We start from the raw sequence: 17353 nt of genomic DNA on the forward strand, positions 1-17353 counted from the left end.
ATTTTTTTCTTCTAGTTGGAGAAGTACAGATGAGATTTTAAATGTGTAATTCTATAAGAACACAAACATTCATGTTTGTGTTTTGAAACCTGAAGTTTTCAAAACCCAGAACTTCTTCCCAAGCAGAAGTATAATAAGAGTCAATATTTTCAGAAAACTAGACCTGCAAACAAATTCTGTTCTTTATACAACAGAAATTACAGTGATGATCTTGTTTTACTCTAAAATTGATCATTTTCCATAAGAGTGGCCCCACAGGCTTATGTTCTGTGGGTTTTATTTTTTTTTTCCCCAGTTCTAAGCACAGAATATTGGGAGGCTTTAAACAAAATTTTTATTCAGTCAGGATAAGTACATAATAGTTTGGGTTTTTTTTTTCCTTGAACAAAATTATTTGGGTTAGAAGATTTCTCTTTTGTACAAAAATACTTCTCTTTGCTTCTTGTATGGATAATTTTGACTGTAGCTTATTTAATTCTCTTCTGTTATATTTGCTTTCTGTTTTGAGAACATAATTTTCCTGAAGTGGTTGATTTCAGATTTAAAAAAAGTATATGGTCTTCATAAGGGTAATCTCTTGGGGTAGACCAAAACCAGAAAGGATAGAGGACATCAGATTTTATATTATCCTTCTCCTCCTCCTCATCTTCTAGTTTGTCCATCTGCCTGGAGGGAAGAATTCTTAACATTCTTACATTTCTTAAAGTTTTATGTTAATATATTCTTTCAAATAAATGAAAAATTGAATTTATCCTCATTTTTAGGAAAAAAAGTCCCAAAGGTTTTTTCTATTTCATCTTCTTAAAAAATGCATATAGATATTTCCTCTTTTATACTGACTGCAGCTGGAGTGGTAAGCAATATATATGGCTTGTCTAAAAGAAGAAAATAGCATAGAGGAGCTCAGGTTGTTAATTTGCCAACTGCTGGCAGCCCCACACTTGCATCTTGCTTGGCTGTGTGTGCATGGAAGAGGCAAAGTAAGTTGCTCTACCTGAAGGAAGAGGGGAAAAAAAAATAATGACACCTTGCAAATGTAAAGAAGCAGTGTCAGAAATCCCATGACTTTGGCACTTTTCTAGTACAGACCTTCTTTAAGTCCTACATTGGGTTTCTTCTTCATGCTTTATTTTTCTCTTGTGACCTTTGCTTTTGGGTGTTTTGCACAATAAACCAGTATGCATTTCACAGTATCATAAAGACAATAAATATTGGTGAGACAGTTTGGACCTAACTCTGCTATAGTTAATGCAAGTAGCTGTGCCTCAGTGGGCTTTAATTTCTTCCTGTGTTACCCATTCTTTAGGATGGGAAAAATTGGGTAGCATGGTACTGTTCCCTTGCACAGCTTTTTTATTTCCTGTCCACAGAAACACTCTAAAAATAATTCTTTGTAAACCAGGAAATTTCCTGAAACTTTAAAGTCAGTACACATAGCATGGTTACTAGCCACATTCTGTTATATTTAATTTTCTTGAAAAATGTTAGTTATCTTTTGTGAATCCATTGTCTGAAGTGGATTCCATCTCAATACTTTGCAGTGGTGTTAGTGCTCTCAGAGTATTCCAAGTGCTTCAGTAGTGTCATGAAAACAGTACACTGAGATATTGTGATAAACAAAGTCGCTCTTGGAAAATTCTTACATAAGATTTGCACACAGTTCTTAGATCTCCACAAAACCCTAAGACAAAAATGAAAGGCAGACTGAAGAGGTTCTCTTTGTATGTTAGATGACTCTCTAGCCTTGAAAGAGTACTGAAGTTGATAGTTATGGCTGGCAAATTATACATTTTGTGGAAAGAAAAGTGATGGTTTTCTGTTAAAGCTGTGCTTCGAGAGAGGTGAAAATCATCTTCAGAGATTCCTGAAGATTCTGGGAGAGACATCTGTTTCTAGGGCTGTTTTGCATGGAGATTTAAGTAACATTCTTTTCTCTATGCAGGCACTTTCAGCAGTGCTAGCTATTCCTCGAATCAGTTGTTTGAATTTCTGACCTCAAAGGCAACCTTTAATAGCCCCTACTGCTGTATGATATCCGAACTTGTTATAAGGGCTTGGAGAAACAGACAATCACATTTCATGTGTAATTCTAGCTCTTAGTCACATTGTGATGTAATGCCAGTCATTTAAGCTCCAATTGCCCAAATATGTGCAAAGTTTTATGAGGCTATATTTGGATATATGTTTGCATGCTGAGAGGATGCTTATGGTGAGTGTGAGGTCCAGATTGTAGGCACCTAGATTTAGATGTGAAAATGCAGTATATCTGTGGGTGTAAGATGTCTGTCTCCTGCAATGGTTACTGGAGATTTGGTCTATATACACAGTGTATAAACAGTTTTTCTCACTCCCCTACGGGCCTCTGGTACTGGTTATTTTAAAAAATTTCTTTGGACTTTGTTGACTGCGTGGTTTAGATTTCCGCTGGCAAAAAATAGCAGCTTAGATTTTCAGCTCATATTTAGACATACATAGTTGTGCATAAAAATGTAGGTGTCCTCAGAAGAGGAATGCTACCTGTGGATAATTATTTTTGCACTAAGGAGTTGTGGTGAGGCTGTACATTTGTAATGGCAATTCTTGATCCTCCTTATTGATGATTGATATGATGGAAGAGGAATGGAGCAGCTGTGCTTGATTAGAACTGAAGAAATTGGTTTTTTCTTGTTTATTTCAAAGCAATAAGGGTATAAATATAAACAAATTGATATGTTTATGTACTCTGTAAGAGATACAGTTAAGACTTTTTTTTATTTTCTGGCTCATATCAATTTTTAATAAACTGATGAAACGAACAGATTATAAAAAATACAGAACTTAAAATTAAACTGGTCATTGTGGCAGACCACTGATTTTGCACATAGGCTTAATCTAAACAGCACTTTCTTTTTAAATCTCCAAGTGTATTACTTGAAATCCTAATCAGAACCACCCAGAACTCAACTCTGTGTGGCTTGAGATCTAGCGCTCCTGTCCTAAATGATATATGATACTGATATGTACACATTCAACTCTCCAGTTCATCAACTGAAAATGAAAGCATTTATGTTTAATCCTAAAAAGAGAGAGCATGCTTATCCCTTCAGAGGAAAAGTCTTTGCTTTCAAGGATTCTACTACTTGATGTCAATCAGCATCAGTGGGGTCTTTATAGGAGAATTTGGAAGATACAGGATTGTGCAGAGAGTAGCAGTGAAATTATTTGAAACCTTAGGACAGAGGCCCAGAATATGTGAGGCAAAAATTATTTTTACTTTTCCATTCTTATCTTAGAAGAAAAAACAGTGAAAGGAGGGGTACCTTAGTATGAGATTTTCTTCCTTTACTTCAACTGCAAGCTGATATTGTACCTGCATATATATATTACTATAGATATATATAGATATAGATATATATATACTCATATGCATGTTTATGTTTTGTAACATGCTCTTTTTATATCAAATAATACATACCTCCATTAAAACTCTGCAGTAAGTATACCACAGGTATGAGAGAGTGATATTTCATGCAATTTCAGCACTGGTGTGGGGTTTTCCCCGTTATTCCTCCCTCTGTCCCATAGGATTTGGATGACAGAAGAAGGATCCAAAGAGGAATCCACAGATGCTTAAGGATGCTTTTGCTACACACCTATTAACAGTCATAACAAAGTGGCAGCAGAATCCTTGCCAATGTGAAATACACCAACTCACAGGATGAGTGTTTGCCCTGTGACTGTATCAAATGAATTCAGAAAAGGCTTGACAGTAAACAACCTCCTTGCGCAATGGCTATGTATTTTGGTTTGTAAACTAAGTCAACTCTTCTCAGATATGCAGAGAGATATCAAAATGTGGTGGTGCTGAAGTTCAGACAACAAGTCGTGATCTTGGAATAAGTTTCTTATTGAGCCTTTTCTCAGTAATAGAAAATAGGAAAAAAACTTACTTAGGTACTACAGTGATGAAGATGGAGAATTATGCACATAAATGTGACATTCTGTAACCAGGAAACCTCCCACAGAACTGGGTGAGTCACTAAAGACTTCAGCCACATTTCTGTTTTGCAGGTTTGTTTACCACTACCAAGACATAGCACATTCTACCAATGTAGAATGTGCAACACAATGTACACTTCTGCAATACATTTTCTAATTCATTTATTGAAATCTGCTGTCTTGTTATAGAACAAACCCGCAAAATCCAGAGCAGGAAGCTGCACACATTTTAAATTGTTTAATGACATTCAAAGCATTTTTGGTATAGCTATAAGGAACATTGACATAACAGATATATAAGAACAGTGAGATATTTGAGAGGAAAAAGATGTTTTGTTCATTCCTGAAAAGCAAACTACTCTTCTTGAGCTTTGCCAGAGTCAATGCTACTTAGGTTGATTAGACTTGATAAAGACGTTAAGAGAAATTTTATGTAAAACCATCATTACTTGTTCTAAACCATATTAAACCATTTTTCTACATTAACAAAGGCTTGTTTTTCTTGTTTGAAAACCCCACACCTTAAAGGATAGCGATTGAATAATTTACTTTGAGCAGTGAAAGGGAGCCAGCTATATAAATCCTGTGAAATGATAATCTGCACTTTCACATTTTCTCATAAGTGAAAGCTGCATAGCATGTTAGGAAAATCTGGTTTTTTACCTTTTATACTTGTTAGGAACAATGGAATTTAAGGTGATGGGAATTTTGCAAGTAAAAATTGGAAATTAGGTATGAAAAGAGAGAGGATGCGGAAATATTTGTAAAAAACTGGCAATATTTATGTGTCATAATAATACCTAGTAAGATTTCTAAAATTAACACCTTTTTATATATGAATTTAGTGTTGGTGCCTCATGTCATAAGTTACTTCTCAGTGATGAGCAAATTCTTGTGAGCACATTATTCTAAAGAAAGATTTGATAAAAGATTTCCCTCACTCTGAGACATTTGATAATCTGATGAGAGCAAGAGAGAGGACTAATTTTGGTAGAGCAATCATCTGATTTGCTGTAGGGATTACTTTGGCAGCTTGGCAATGAGAGTCTTCAGGTTGTTTTTCAGGAAATATAAGATAGTGACAATTATGATAATTACTTTGGGAAAAGAATGATAGAGTTCCTGGGTTTACTGTTCTCTTTTTTCTGTGTGTGTTACAAACAGGCTTATAGGTTCATAAAACCTGGAGCAATAATCCCATATTTAAAATACCTTTTAAATGCTTTAAAATACTTTAAAAATATGGTCTTGACTTTATTTATTTTGTGAGATGAACACGGAATTGATAATCTATAGTGTTATTAACTTTGTCACTGTAATTATGTAGCTTTAAATATGTGAGCATGGTTTTTCATTTTTAAAAATAAGGCAATAAGGCAAGCATCCATATGATCTGCTTTTTTTTTTTTTTTTAATTACATTTTGCAATTAGCACATTTTAGGATACTCTTCCCATCTCTTTGAAGTTGGTTTGGAAAAGTATATTTGAAGTACCTCAGTTTCCCTTTCTCTGGGTTCTGTGAAACTCATTATGGACAATGAATGACTCCCTGTGGAGAGCTGTCCCCAGCCTGCACCTGGGCTCCCACTTAGCAGGAGCAGCAGCTACTTTGGAAGAAGTTTAGTTGTTGAACACAATATTACATGTTACGGAATATCCCTGGGGTAGCCTGCTGTGTCACCTCCCAACCTTATCCAAACCTGCAGACTACCCATGGGAAAGGCACAGTAAAAATCAGGGAAGGCCTTGGTGCTGTGCCAGCTGTGCTGAACAATAACTAAAACATTGGTGAGTTGTCAACACTTTTGTTCATAAATTTAAAAAACAGCATGCAGGTTGGCATAATAAAAATTAGTAAAAATTAACTCCATCTCAGCCAAATCCAGTATTCTACTCTTACAAGAAACTGCTATAGAGTTGCTAGATATAATTAGCTCTAATTCCTTTAAACTTTTGTCGCAACATATGGTCAAAAATCTTGGAAATCTGGGATTAAAATCATTGTTGTTTATTCATATGGAGTAAGGGAAGAAGGAAACAGTCACAGATTTCACAGTTGTAGCATTTACTCCAATTGGACTGATATGCCCACAGGCTGCAGCTCCCACTTGTATTAACTGTACAATAAATTATTAGAAATCTAAAGATTTACTCTCATACCTGGCAGGTTTAAGTTACACGATTCCAGTATGCACTGTGAGAAACACCTTTATATGATGATATTGTGCATCATTTCACTGGATAGAAGAGACATAAGAGTTGAAATTGTCATAAATATTAATCAGGGATTAATGAGCAGTGGGAGGCTTCTACAGACTAAGCTATATGAGAGGAAATTTTGAATTGAATATTTCATCAACTATATGTAAAACATTTTGGAAAAGTGAAGGTGTTCTCAACTATCATTTGCTGTTTCCCAACAGCCTAATCATAAAACTAGGCTAAATGAGCAGAGGTGGCAGACACAATTTAATGACATGATTATAAGTGGCTGTATATTTTTAATCCTTTTAGGTAGCCAAGTGCTTTGGGAAGTTACAATGTTATGGTTACTTTGAGGATTGGGTTCCACCTCTATAGAACATGGAGCAGTAGTGCAGACTTCTTTACTCAGATTTGATAGCTTTCCTTTACTCAGAATGGAAAGAGAAATCTTGGGATAGTAAAAACTCAGCACATGCACTTACAGATTTGGTTTGCAGAGACCTCATACAAAAGTCTCACTAATATAAATTTTGTGAAATGTCCCTGTTTTGCTGGTGCTCTAGACACCACTGGAGGATGACATTTCCTTACCCTGTTTTATTACATGCAGCTTTTTTGCATCCCCCAATCTATTTACCTGTGCAATCCAAAACTATCATCTTATTGACTTGCAATATTTTTTCTTACAAATTTGGTAAGTACTATTTTTTTTTTAAATAGTTGTTCTTGTCTCCTTCATCAGAAAGATGAGATCCAATCTAGGAATGGAAGCAGAGTTAATAATCTGACACTGCTATGCTGAGATGGTTCATAACGCCATAGAGAAGGGGAGAGATTCATCTGTTGCTTAGAAGGCAGCAATTAGGCTATGGAGAGATGACTGAAATTTGTTTGCAACTGATCTTTGCTGTGTGTAAACAGGTAACTGTTCTGAAGCAGGTCTCCGTGGTCTAACAGCATTTCCTCAGCCTATCCACCATGATCTTGTACAGTTAGATCAATAAACCTCAAAAGAATGACCATTCGGCCTTAGAACGTCTTTCACCCCACTATAAAGCTTTGATAGTTGTAATATTACAAGCAATTCATAAACCTTCTGAATTTGGAGATCAATGTGTTGTCAAGGACGATGCTCATTTTGAAAATATACATGTGTATGAAAGATTGTAATTGTAATAATATTAGTAACTCATGTGAATTTCACAATTACTTAAGGTCAGAAACAGTGTAAAACAAGTTTTAAAAAACAGCTGTTTTCTATACAGTGGATGAAAAAGTGGCATCACAGCCATAGGTCTGCAGAAGGGCAGATTCCTCTGCATTTTACTTGTGTGTGTGTCTGTGAGCTAAGGGATTTTGTCCAATCACAGTCATTTCATGAGATTTCAAGCACTTGGTTGCTCCTTTTCAGGCACTGGAATAAGCTACCCTGGGAGGTGGTGGGATCACCATCCCTGGAGGTGTTCAAGTCATGTCTGGATGATATGGTGACGTGTTTTAGTGGTTTAGAGGTTACAGTGGTAGTGCTGGGGGAGTGCTTGGTCTGTGTGATCTTAAAGGTCTTTTCCAACCTTGATGTTTCTATGATTTTTTGATGGTTAATATCTCACCATCAAATGAATGAGTAGTACAAGATTAAAATCTACTGTACCTATGCAATTTTGATTATATGAACAAAGCCAAAAAAAAATGGTGTTTCATATGTCTATCAGCTAGAAGAGGCCATGAGAACATTTTCTCTGTCTTCTGCATGTACTTTAGGTTTTAAACATTTCAAATAGTCATTCAGCAATTCAGATAATGAATCTGATATTTTTGAAGCTACATCTATTTATCCAAGTAGATGGTAGTATAATCTTCACCTAGAGAGTCCCACCACCAAAAATTCATCATGTCTATTGTAGTTGGTTGCAATGGTATATTGTTCCCACTGTTAGGAAAAATTACCTATTCCTAATTTAAAAGTTTTTGTTTTCAGTATGAAACCATTTTTATATTGGACTCAGACTCTTGCATAAAACCATTGTCTCTATTCCTCAAATAATTTTCAAGTTTTTCCTTGCCCCTAATTTTTTTTATTCCTTTTTAGAAGGGCAGAAATGAGGAAAAAAAACCTATAAAGCATTCTTAGTTTAGTCTCCCCAGTGTAGAATACAGGTGTGTTGAAGTGAGTATGTTGTATTATTCTTACTCACCTCTTTTTTGGTATAACCTTAAGGACTTTACAGAGGCTTATGGCCTTGGTTTTATTTTGACTCATTAGACTCTGATTTCATATTGATTTGCATGTCTGCTTTGATCATTAAATCCTTTTATAGCTGCTACTTTTTATGATACTGTTCTGTGTTCATGTCATACATTCCTCATTCCCACATGAAGCTGCTTAACTTTACACTTGGCCATCTTTGAACACATTTTGCTTGAATGAGCAACTGACTATAATGATTTTACTGTCATTACCTACAACCTTAGTGTCATGGACATTCATAGACATTTACATCCAAATCATCTGTGAAAATTTTATGAAGTATCAGCTTTTGTACCAAGAAGTTTCCTGTAGAATGATGATTCTGTATTGACAACTACATTTTATTACAGATAAATTATTTTTCTTTCAGGTATGAGTTTTTATTCCAAGAAAGCTATGCCCTCCTTATATTCAGTTACCTTCAGAAAGTTTTCTAATAAAAAAATTGAATTAGGTTTGTCTGACAAAGTTAATTTTTTCATAAACCCATGTTGACTGTGTTATATTCGTGATTTTCTGTAACTCATTCTCATATCATCTATTTTATTATTTCCCTTGGATATGCATCAAGCTGTTCAGCTTAGCTGGGATACCTGACTTCGTCTTATGAATATTTCAGCAGTCTTTTTTTTTCAGACTTTCCAAATTTTCCTGTTATTCTGAGATTTATTAAAATGCTAAGAGCTAGTCAACTCTTTCAAAATTATTAGGAACAAATTGTCTAACCTGACAGATATATGTCCATATAAAAAAATCAGTTTATCACCTTCCTCATTTGCCAGTGGCTTGTAAAGTACTTTGTCGTCTTAGGTAACAAAAGTATATTTTTTCTCCTTTTTTTCTTTCTGTTGGGTTTGTATTTTTTTAAACCGTACCAGACATGAAATTCTTAGCTTTTCTTATCAGTTTTCTTCACTTCCCGTTTTCCCTTCTGTACCTTGCCTCCAGACCTTCATTACTTTTTCCATCCTTACGCCTCTGCCTGGCAATTCTCAGAGACTGAGAATCAGCCTCACAAACCTCACAGGCACAGGAACAGACCTCTCTCGATTTGTTCAGCTTCTCAAAACTCCAGCCACACAGCTCTCCCTGAGACAGGCAGACAAACATATGAAACACACAGCTTGCAAAATCCTTTTACACCCAAGAAGACTGGCAGCTTTAAATTATTCCAATCCCCTCCATCTTTTTATCTGTATTGTTGGTCTGTTAGGGTATTTGCATCCCTGTCCAGCTTTCCTGAATTTTAATTGGAGCACTGAAATGTTGCAGGCAGTATGGCAGCCAAGAAAGAATTGTTTTAACAGTAGGATTGATAAAATCCTGTTAGTTCTAATAAATTGCTTTTGGCAGCTATACTCCTGGTTTTGGGAAGGGTAGATCCTTCATGAAATTTTACCAACTTCTCTCCCAGCCAGGTCCAAAGTTCTGTCTATTTTTAGTAATCAAAAACATTATTTTGATTGAGTGACTTTGTATACTCTTATTCAAAATTATATATTTTTATATGTTTTCTTCTCACATCTGTCTCTCTAATACCTCAGTTGCAATAGTAACCTGTAGCAGGATAGGTTAGAAACCATGCTGGGCCTTAGATAACCTGTATTTTCACCTGGAGTATGCCAATGGATAATTATATAGCCTTAGGCCAGTCATTCAGCTTTCTTTACCCTGTGTATTATCTGTACAGTGCTTTGAAGTCAGTAACCATAAACTGCTATGTATGTTCTGTACATTATTCTGCTCACATAACTGATCTCTCAGTGTATGCAGCTCCAGAAACATTACACTCTGGGCTAATTTTACATCTGTGTCCAAAGCAGTGACTTTTTAGAGTTTGAACTAGAAAACATTATAAAGCAAAAAGTCTTTTGCATGTTAATGTTACAAGAAAATGGAGTTATATTTTATCCGGGCTAGAGAAGACAGTTCTCTAAGGAAGGAAAGAGAGCCTATCTACCAAACCTTTGTTTCCAATACAGAAGTAAATAGAATGCAATGAATAGCACGGATAGCTGTAAATAATTGTGAGTTGAAAATAAATAATCACTGAAAAAAATGCATTAAACTGCTCTTTGCACACTTTATAAGCAAGATACATTGTAAACAGGCATTCAGGTATAACTGATTATCAGAATACATATGGTTAGCTGCTGTAGCATATAAAATCAAGTTCCTTAATAGCTCCAAAGCAAGGGACAATAAATTTCTCAAGTGCAATAAAAATAAAACATCAGATAAAGTGGGTAAAATGTTGAAGCCAGTTTCTATAATTTTCAGTTAAACTCAATTACCAAAGCTGAAGCCACTGTTTACATCCCAGGAACAGTCTGTCCACAGAACTGTAAACTTTTTACTTGTGGCTTTTTGAACTGTAAACTGAATATTACTAGGAGATAGATAAAGCTATAAAAGAACCTAGTACCCTTATAATATCAGCTGGTTTGTTTTAAAATGTGTTTGTTGACTAAGTCTGGAGATCTGGAGACCCTTGCTGTGGACAAGCATAATTTTTATTAAATCTGTCTGTGCTAGTGGGCAGGTTTACATCAACATTCTTCTGTGGCTCCTAAGATATTCAATTCACACTAACCAGGTTAGTCAACAAAAAAACCTTTAAAGGATCTTAATTATTCCACAGTAGTTAAATTTATCCTGATAACATGCATTGGGGGATGCTTATGGAAACCTTTTGAGTTTAGGGGGTTTGTGTGAGAGAAGGTAGCAGCAGGCAATGGGAAGCTGGAGTGCAGCCCAGGGGCAGTGTCCTCTGTGGGCAGGGCTAGATGCCAAATGTGAGTCTTTCCACATGTGCAGTTGATGCTACCCCTAGGGAAGGTAGACAAGACCATTTTTTTTTAACCTTAGACAACACATTCACATTTGGTAATCAAAGAGTTTATGTAACCTGTCGCTATAGGACACAAAATTAAACTACCCGGACACGCAGCTCTCTAAGGTAAAAAAAGAGGGAAGTTTTATTTCTGACTCTAACATGTATAGATTTCCAAAAGTGACAGTGGATTGGAGGGTGACGGTGCCACCCCTCCAATGACACTGGACAAACTAATAGTCTATCAAATTTCTCTTCCTTCATAAAAGAATGCAAAACAATAAGTTATTTACATAAAGTGTGTGAGAAAGTTTGTTACAAGAATGTAAACATCAGAAGGCATAGAAAAACTTAAAAAACAGGGTGACATGTAACCAAAGTAAACATGGGTTAAGTGTACCTGTGGTTCAAAAACATACATTCTGGGAATAATATCTGAGAAACAAAAATTAGTAACTTACATATTCCTCTTGAAATCAATAACATTTGGGTGCAAAAAACTATCGCATAAATTGATCATTAACACTGCTTAATCAAATAATCATAAGCAAGGCAGATTTCTTTGAATCAAATTTTTTTAAATACTTCATTTTAATCACAATTTAAATCAGCAAGTAAGGCTTGCTGATTTGAATAATTGATTATAATCTTGTCTTGCATTTGTATTTTACTTTAGAAGAAGGAAGTTTTTATGACTTCGAATAACCTTTAGAAAAAACCAAATTGTCAAGCAGCACAAAAATTTCTTCTTCTTGCTTGATATATGATAAATGCAAAAAAAAGTTGTTTTAAAATATATCTATTTAGATTTTTAAATTTGTTTTGGTTTTGACCAGTTTAAAATATATCTATTTAGATTTTTAAATTTGTTTTGTGGTGGAAAATGGTTAAAAATTCATTTGGGTTTTTAAAAAAGGATAACCTTTTTTTAAAAAAGATTATTTGTGTTTTCTCTCATGCAGGATAGAAACTAAAGTGCAACTTAAAAAGTACTGTCAAATTTTAAGTCTTTTTCCTGAATTAAATAAGGGTACCATGAAATATAATGGACACATATATAGAATGAAATGTATCAAATGTATTAAAATGTTGAATGACTGATTTTTTTTTTGAAAGAAGAGAATTTATTACTATTTTTAATACAGTTTCTGAAAACAACAGGCCAAATATTAAAAAGCCTTTATAGATTTAGTCATGTAGATGATGACTGCTGTATTTTCAACATCACAGTAAGGATTTGGTCAATGTTCATGTATATTGGAAAATTTCACTTGGATATATGTCTGTGGCTTAGTACCTATGTAAGCTAAAAACAACTCAGTGAGAGCCTTTTCTTTCACTTTTAAAAAGGATTTTCTGATTTTTCCCATGACTATATATTGGTATGCTGAAAGAGAAAAATAATGTTTTTAAACTCAAGGTCAGCTTGCCAGTCTCAAAAAAAAATGTACTCTGTGTTTGCAACTGAAATTGATATCAAAAGTAGTTAAAGCAAAAACTCTCTGCACTGTGTTCTCTTATGAAAATAGATTAAATAATATTGTAAGAACTTAAAATTAAGTTATTTCAGTCATAATGTCATCACATTGACCTTAAAATTAGGTATTTTCCCTTTATCTTCTGGTGAATACTGATGTTCCTGGATAGTTCACTGATTGTTGCTCTACATTGTTATGTAAAAACACAATCAATAAGCCAATTCCATTGTCCTTTTGTAAGCACTGCTCATGTGTCTGACACTGGTTATTAAACACAGAGATGTGAAATGCCAGTGTTGTTACCTATTTAACCTTTTCTATTACAGGATGATTTTGTACATAGTACAGCATAGCTCTCTTTCTTATAGCTGAAAAATACTTATTAGTAATGAAACCAGGAATCTGTGAGTTAATGGGTACCCAAAATGATTAAGAAACAGATATTATGTGGCCAAAAAAATCTAAAAATCAAATTCTGCCTGATGATCCTAATCTTTTTCTATGACAGAACAGCAGACATCATGACCAGAAAAATAACAGTATCTTGAGTAAATGATCCAGACGTAACTTCCAAAAAAGCTGACTCACACTTTCCTAACCAAGATGATTGAATTCATAATTGAAGACAAAATTGATCTTATAATCAAATCAAATTGTAATTGCGGACAGTGTGATTCACACTGAGCCTTTTGGGCAGGATTTGCACTACATGAAATCCTAAGGTCCGTAACAATTGAAATAGTTCTTTAGTTCTGTGCTTTTTTGATACTGAAGCAGTATGCAAGGATTTTGGAAGGTGGAGCTAAAATTAAAAGTCTTCTTACATCAGTTCAGTAGAAAGTGCAAATGTAATTCACCCTACCTTATGCTGAGGAACTGCCTGAACAATGTCCTGAAATGTTTTTTGCCTGTTTCTTTGGCAGTTCACTGATTAGTAAGTACACTGGGATTACAAGTATAGTGTGAAAATTTTGTGTTATTGTCAACTCAATTGTTGGAACATTCTGGCTGTCATATGGCTTTATATCGAAAGGATGTGAAAGGTATTTTTAGATTAGATTTATCATCATGCAGCCTCATTTTTAGGATCAAAGATTCAGAGGAAAGTGCCAAGAAATGTGCCAAAAGAAAACAGCTGTTTGGGGAAAGTGCTGTGTAAGCTACTTAGATAAGTGAAGCTAATATACTTTCAGATGACTCCATAATATTTAGAAGTATCTTTTTTGCATATATATATATAGTCAGTTGATTGTGCAGTCAGAAGATACACTTTACCATTAAAGAATAGTGATATAGTTTATATTAAAAGGTTACAATCAATCAGCTCTAGGATTTTAAAATGCAACCATATTATTCATGTTCAGTGAAAGTTTCTTGATGTATGGAAGAGCATAAAGGATCATTGAAATTGTAAGAAATACGGTGTTTGTGTAATTAGGAGGCATAAACCTAAATCCTTTTATGATATTCATTTCTATTGAATTAAAATAAGGAAGATTCAGATAATGATCTGAATAACAATGAGCGCTGGGTTAAGCTGGTGTTCCAAAGTGAGTCGAAGAGCTCTATGAACTGAATTCAAATATGTAGGATGTGGTATCTATTGATATTTAATCTCTTTGTCCTTCCTGGCTTTTGTAAAAGTTAGACATGAATAGATATAGAAAGTAATGGTTTACTTTTTCCCTTGTGTCAGTAGGAAAAAAGAACTTTCCCATTAATCAAATAAATGGGTTTTAGGCATTTTTTTATGCATTCTAAATTACAACACTAAAAATAAAATATTATAAACTGCTTAATATCTGAAACATCTGAAGCTGAGATGTATAGCAATACGCTGCTGCACATATTATCTCCTTTGCTCGTGGCGTCTTTCCCCACTCATATATTATGCACACAGCAGCTCTGAGTTTGGTTTTGTGCTTCTCCTTTCAGGTTTGGATATATTCTTCATAAGGACGAGCCCATGCTCCAGAAAATTGATCTAGAAACGATGTCATACATCAAGACAGTTAGTTTAAAGGATTATAACTGCATTCCCGAGTCACTGGCTTACACACATCTTGGAGGATATCTTTTTATCTGCTGCAAGCCCGACACCACCGGGGCTGTGCTGCCGCAGCTCATCGTGGACAGCGTTACTGATTCCGTGATGGGATACAACGGCGACGTGACGGGCACGCCGCACGTCTCTCCAGATGGACACTACCTGCTCAGCATTGACGATGCTAAAGGCCTCCTCAGGATCCAGTCCATAACAGTGAGAGGGGAAATACAGGATGCGTTTGACATTCACACCAATTTGCACATATCTGATGTAGCTTTTCAGCCATCCTTCACTGAAGCTCATCAATACAATGTCTACTGCAGCTCCAGCACACAAACTGATGTTCTCTTCATGGAGCTCTCTTCTGGCAAGGTGAAGATGGTGAAGAGTCTGAAGGAACCCATGAAGGCAGGTGAATGGCCTTGGAACAGTAAGAACCGTCTCATAAAAGACAGTGGCCTTTTTGGTCAGTATCTCATGACCCCTTCCAAGGAATCTCTGTTTATCCTGGATGGACGGCTCAATAAATTAAATTGTGAAATCACCGAAGTTGAGAGAGGCAACACAGTAGTTTGGGTTGGAGAAGCGTAAGAATCTGTGTTAGATATTTACTGAGTTGATAGTTTTACAGTACATTGCACTTAAATTACACCATTCTTCAAATTTACATAATTTTAATTTTAAGTTATTCGGCCCTTCTATACCTGTCATTTCTTTGACATGTACACAATTTGAATCAGCTTCCTCATAAAGTGACTAAAAAAATGATGGCTATTTGTTAATGGCACTCCTTATTAATTATCAGCTGAGATTATGTTGTTTGAAATAACTAAATATTGAAATTGATGATAAGTATAATAAATTAGTGTAAAAAAAGAGAAAAAATATCAAAAAACTTCAGGAAATTTAATATGATACTTTGCATTTGTAAATGGAAGACTTAAATATTATTCAAATTTTGGGGTGTTTTTGCTTCAGACACAGAACAAGAGCTGTTGTACAACAGCCTTTGACTCCTTAAGCTGAAATGTTATGTCTTGTCCAGTCCACTCTTAAATCATTTTGTGCCTTGAAGCGAAAGTCTCACATGAAAGACCAACATAGAAATTATAAAATTTATTCCCACTGTGGCTTGTCATTGGAAAGAAAGTTCTGCTATCAAATTCCAGGTGACAAGTTGCAACATACATGGACAGGAAAAAAAAAAAAGAAAAATTGTATTTGCAGTGTTTTCTGATCACTGCATTTTGGAGTTTATTTTTATGGTGTCTTAGCTGAGAAAGCTGCTTGCAGAAGCTTTACCTTTTTTTAGAAAATATAGATGCTAGGTTTTCAGCTATCACAGGGTGTCGTCAGCAAGGAGTTTCAAGCCTATTGAAAAGAAATATTGCACATCCTTTCAGAATATACCACATTCTTAAAACCTGGCATCACAAAGCTTCACTTATATCATTGAGGAAACTGTTAATTAAATATAAAGAAAATGCATTTTAAGAAAATGAGAATTCAAAGAACTGAAGTCTTCAACCAGTAGATGAAATTTTTGCTTATTCATTGTACCATTGATTCCTATTTGTTAAACCATTTGGTTAGCTCAACAGATTTTCTAGTTCTTGCATCCAACTGGATTAGTGCAAAAAAAATACAAAAACAAAAAAACAAACAAAAACTTTGTATTTTTTATAGTTTGTTTACTTAGTATTCTAATAACACTGGTTAAACATGCAAATGGGAAAAATAAGATTCCCAGAAGTAGAATAACAAGTCAATAGAAAGCCAGCAGTGAACATCTATCCAGACTCAGAGCAATGACTTAGAAGTTTAAGAGTATTTTTATTTTTATTATGTTTTTGCTAAAGAATGCTTATAAGCTCTTAAAATGACCTCCATTTACTGAAGGCAATCAGAAAAAAAATATCTTTTTTTAAACAAAGTTTTACTGCAGTTTAGATTGTGTAAAATTGCTTTGAAATCTGGACTTTTCTAGCATTGTAATCTTGTGTGCATTGAGCATTCTGCCCTGTGTGGTACAGTAGATCTCTCTTTAGCTTGAGCGAACCTCCTGGTAAGTAGCTTTAACTGAGATAAAAATTTGCTTACATTTCTAGCTACTGAATCTATTTTCCTTTTTAAGAACTCCTCTCCATTGTGAACAAACAATAATCATGTAAACTGTCTGTTACTCAATTGCAGTAGTCTGTCTCATGCAGTTTTTGTTCTGTAATTTATACCACGTGAATGTTCTGTATGTAGAAAATGCTTGAAAAAAGGAGAATAAACCCCATAAATTTTAAACAGTCCTGACTTTGGTGAATCATCCAATCAGCCAGTGAGCTGGCAAGTAAAACTGACTATTCAAAGCACCTATTATTTTAAATAGATGTATGAAAATGGATGTATTTATATATATGCAAAATAATATGTAGTGTGGAAAGAAAATTTTTTAGAAAAGGGAGAAGTTTCCTTTGGCTGCTACAAAGGAAAGCTCATCTTCTACCACAGTCTCATTATTAGCACATCTAAAGCACAAGTACAGGCTGAGTGGGTAATGGGTTGAGGCAAG

General features: G+C 34.8%; 1 protein-coding gene across 3 annotated transcripts in view; it reads left to right on the forward strand.

Annotated features, from left to right (window-relative positions):
* FSTL5 (follistatin like 5) overlaps positions 1-17087 on the forward strand; it is a 271451-nt gene extending 254364 nt beyond the window's left edge. For all 3 annotated transcript variants that reach the window (XM_054295663.1, XM_054295662.1, XM_054295664.1), the window contains one exon: positions 14679-17087. In XM_054295663.1, the coding sequence (XP_054151638.1) occupies positions 14679-15381 (703 nt within the window). In that variant the 3' untranslated portion in view covers positions 15382-17087. The remainder of the gene's footprint in view (positions 1-14678) is intronic.
* Positions 17088-17353: the final 266 nt, after the last annotated feature.

The sequence above is a fragment of the Melozone crissalis genome, unplaced genomic scaffold, assembly GCF_028551555.1.
Source record: "Melozone crissalis strain CALT ecotype California unplaced genomic scaffold, PUWL_Pcris_2 ptg000006l_1, whole genome shotgun sequence".
In the NCBI taxonomy this organism is placed as follows: Eukaryota; Metazoa; Chordata; class Aves; order Passeriformes; family Passerellidae; genus Melozone; species Melozone crissalis.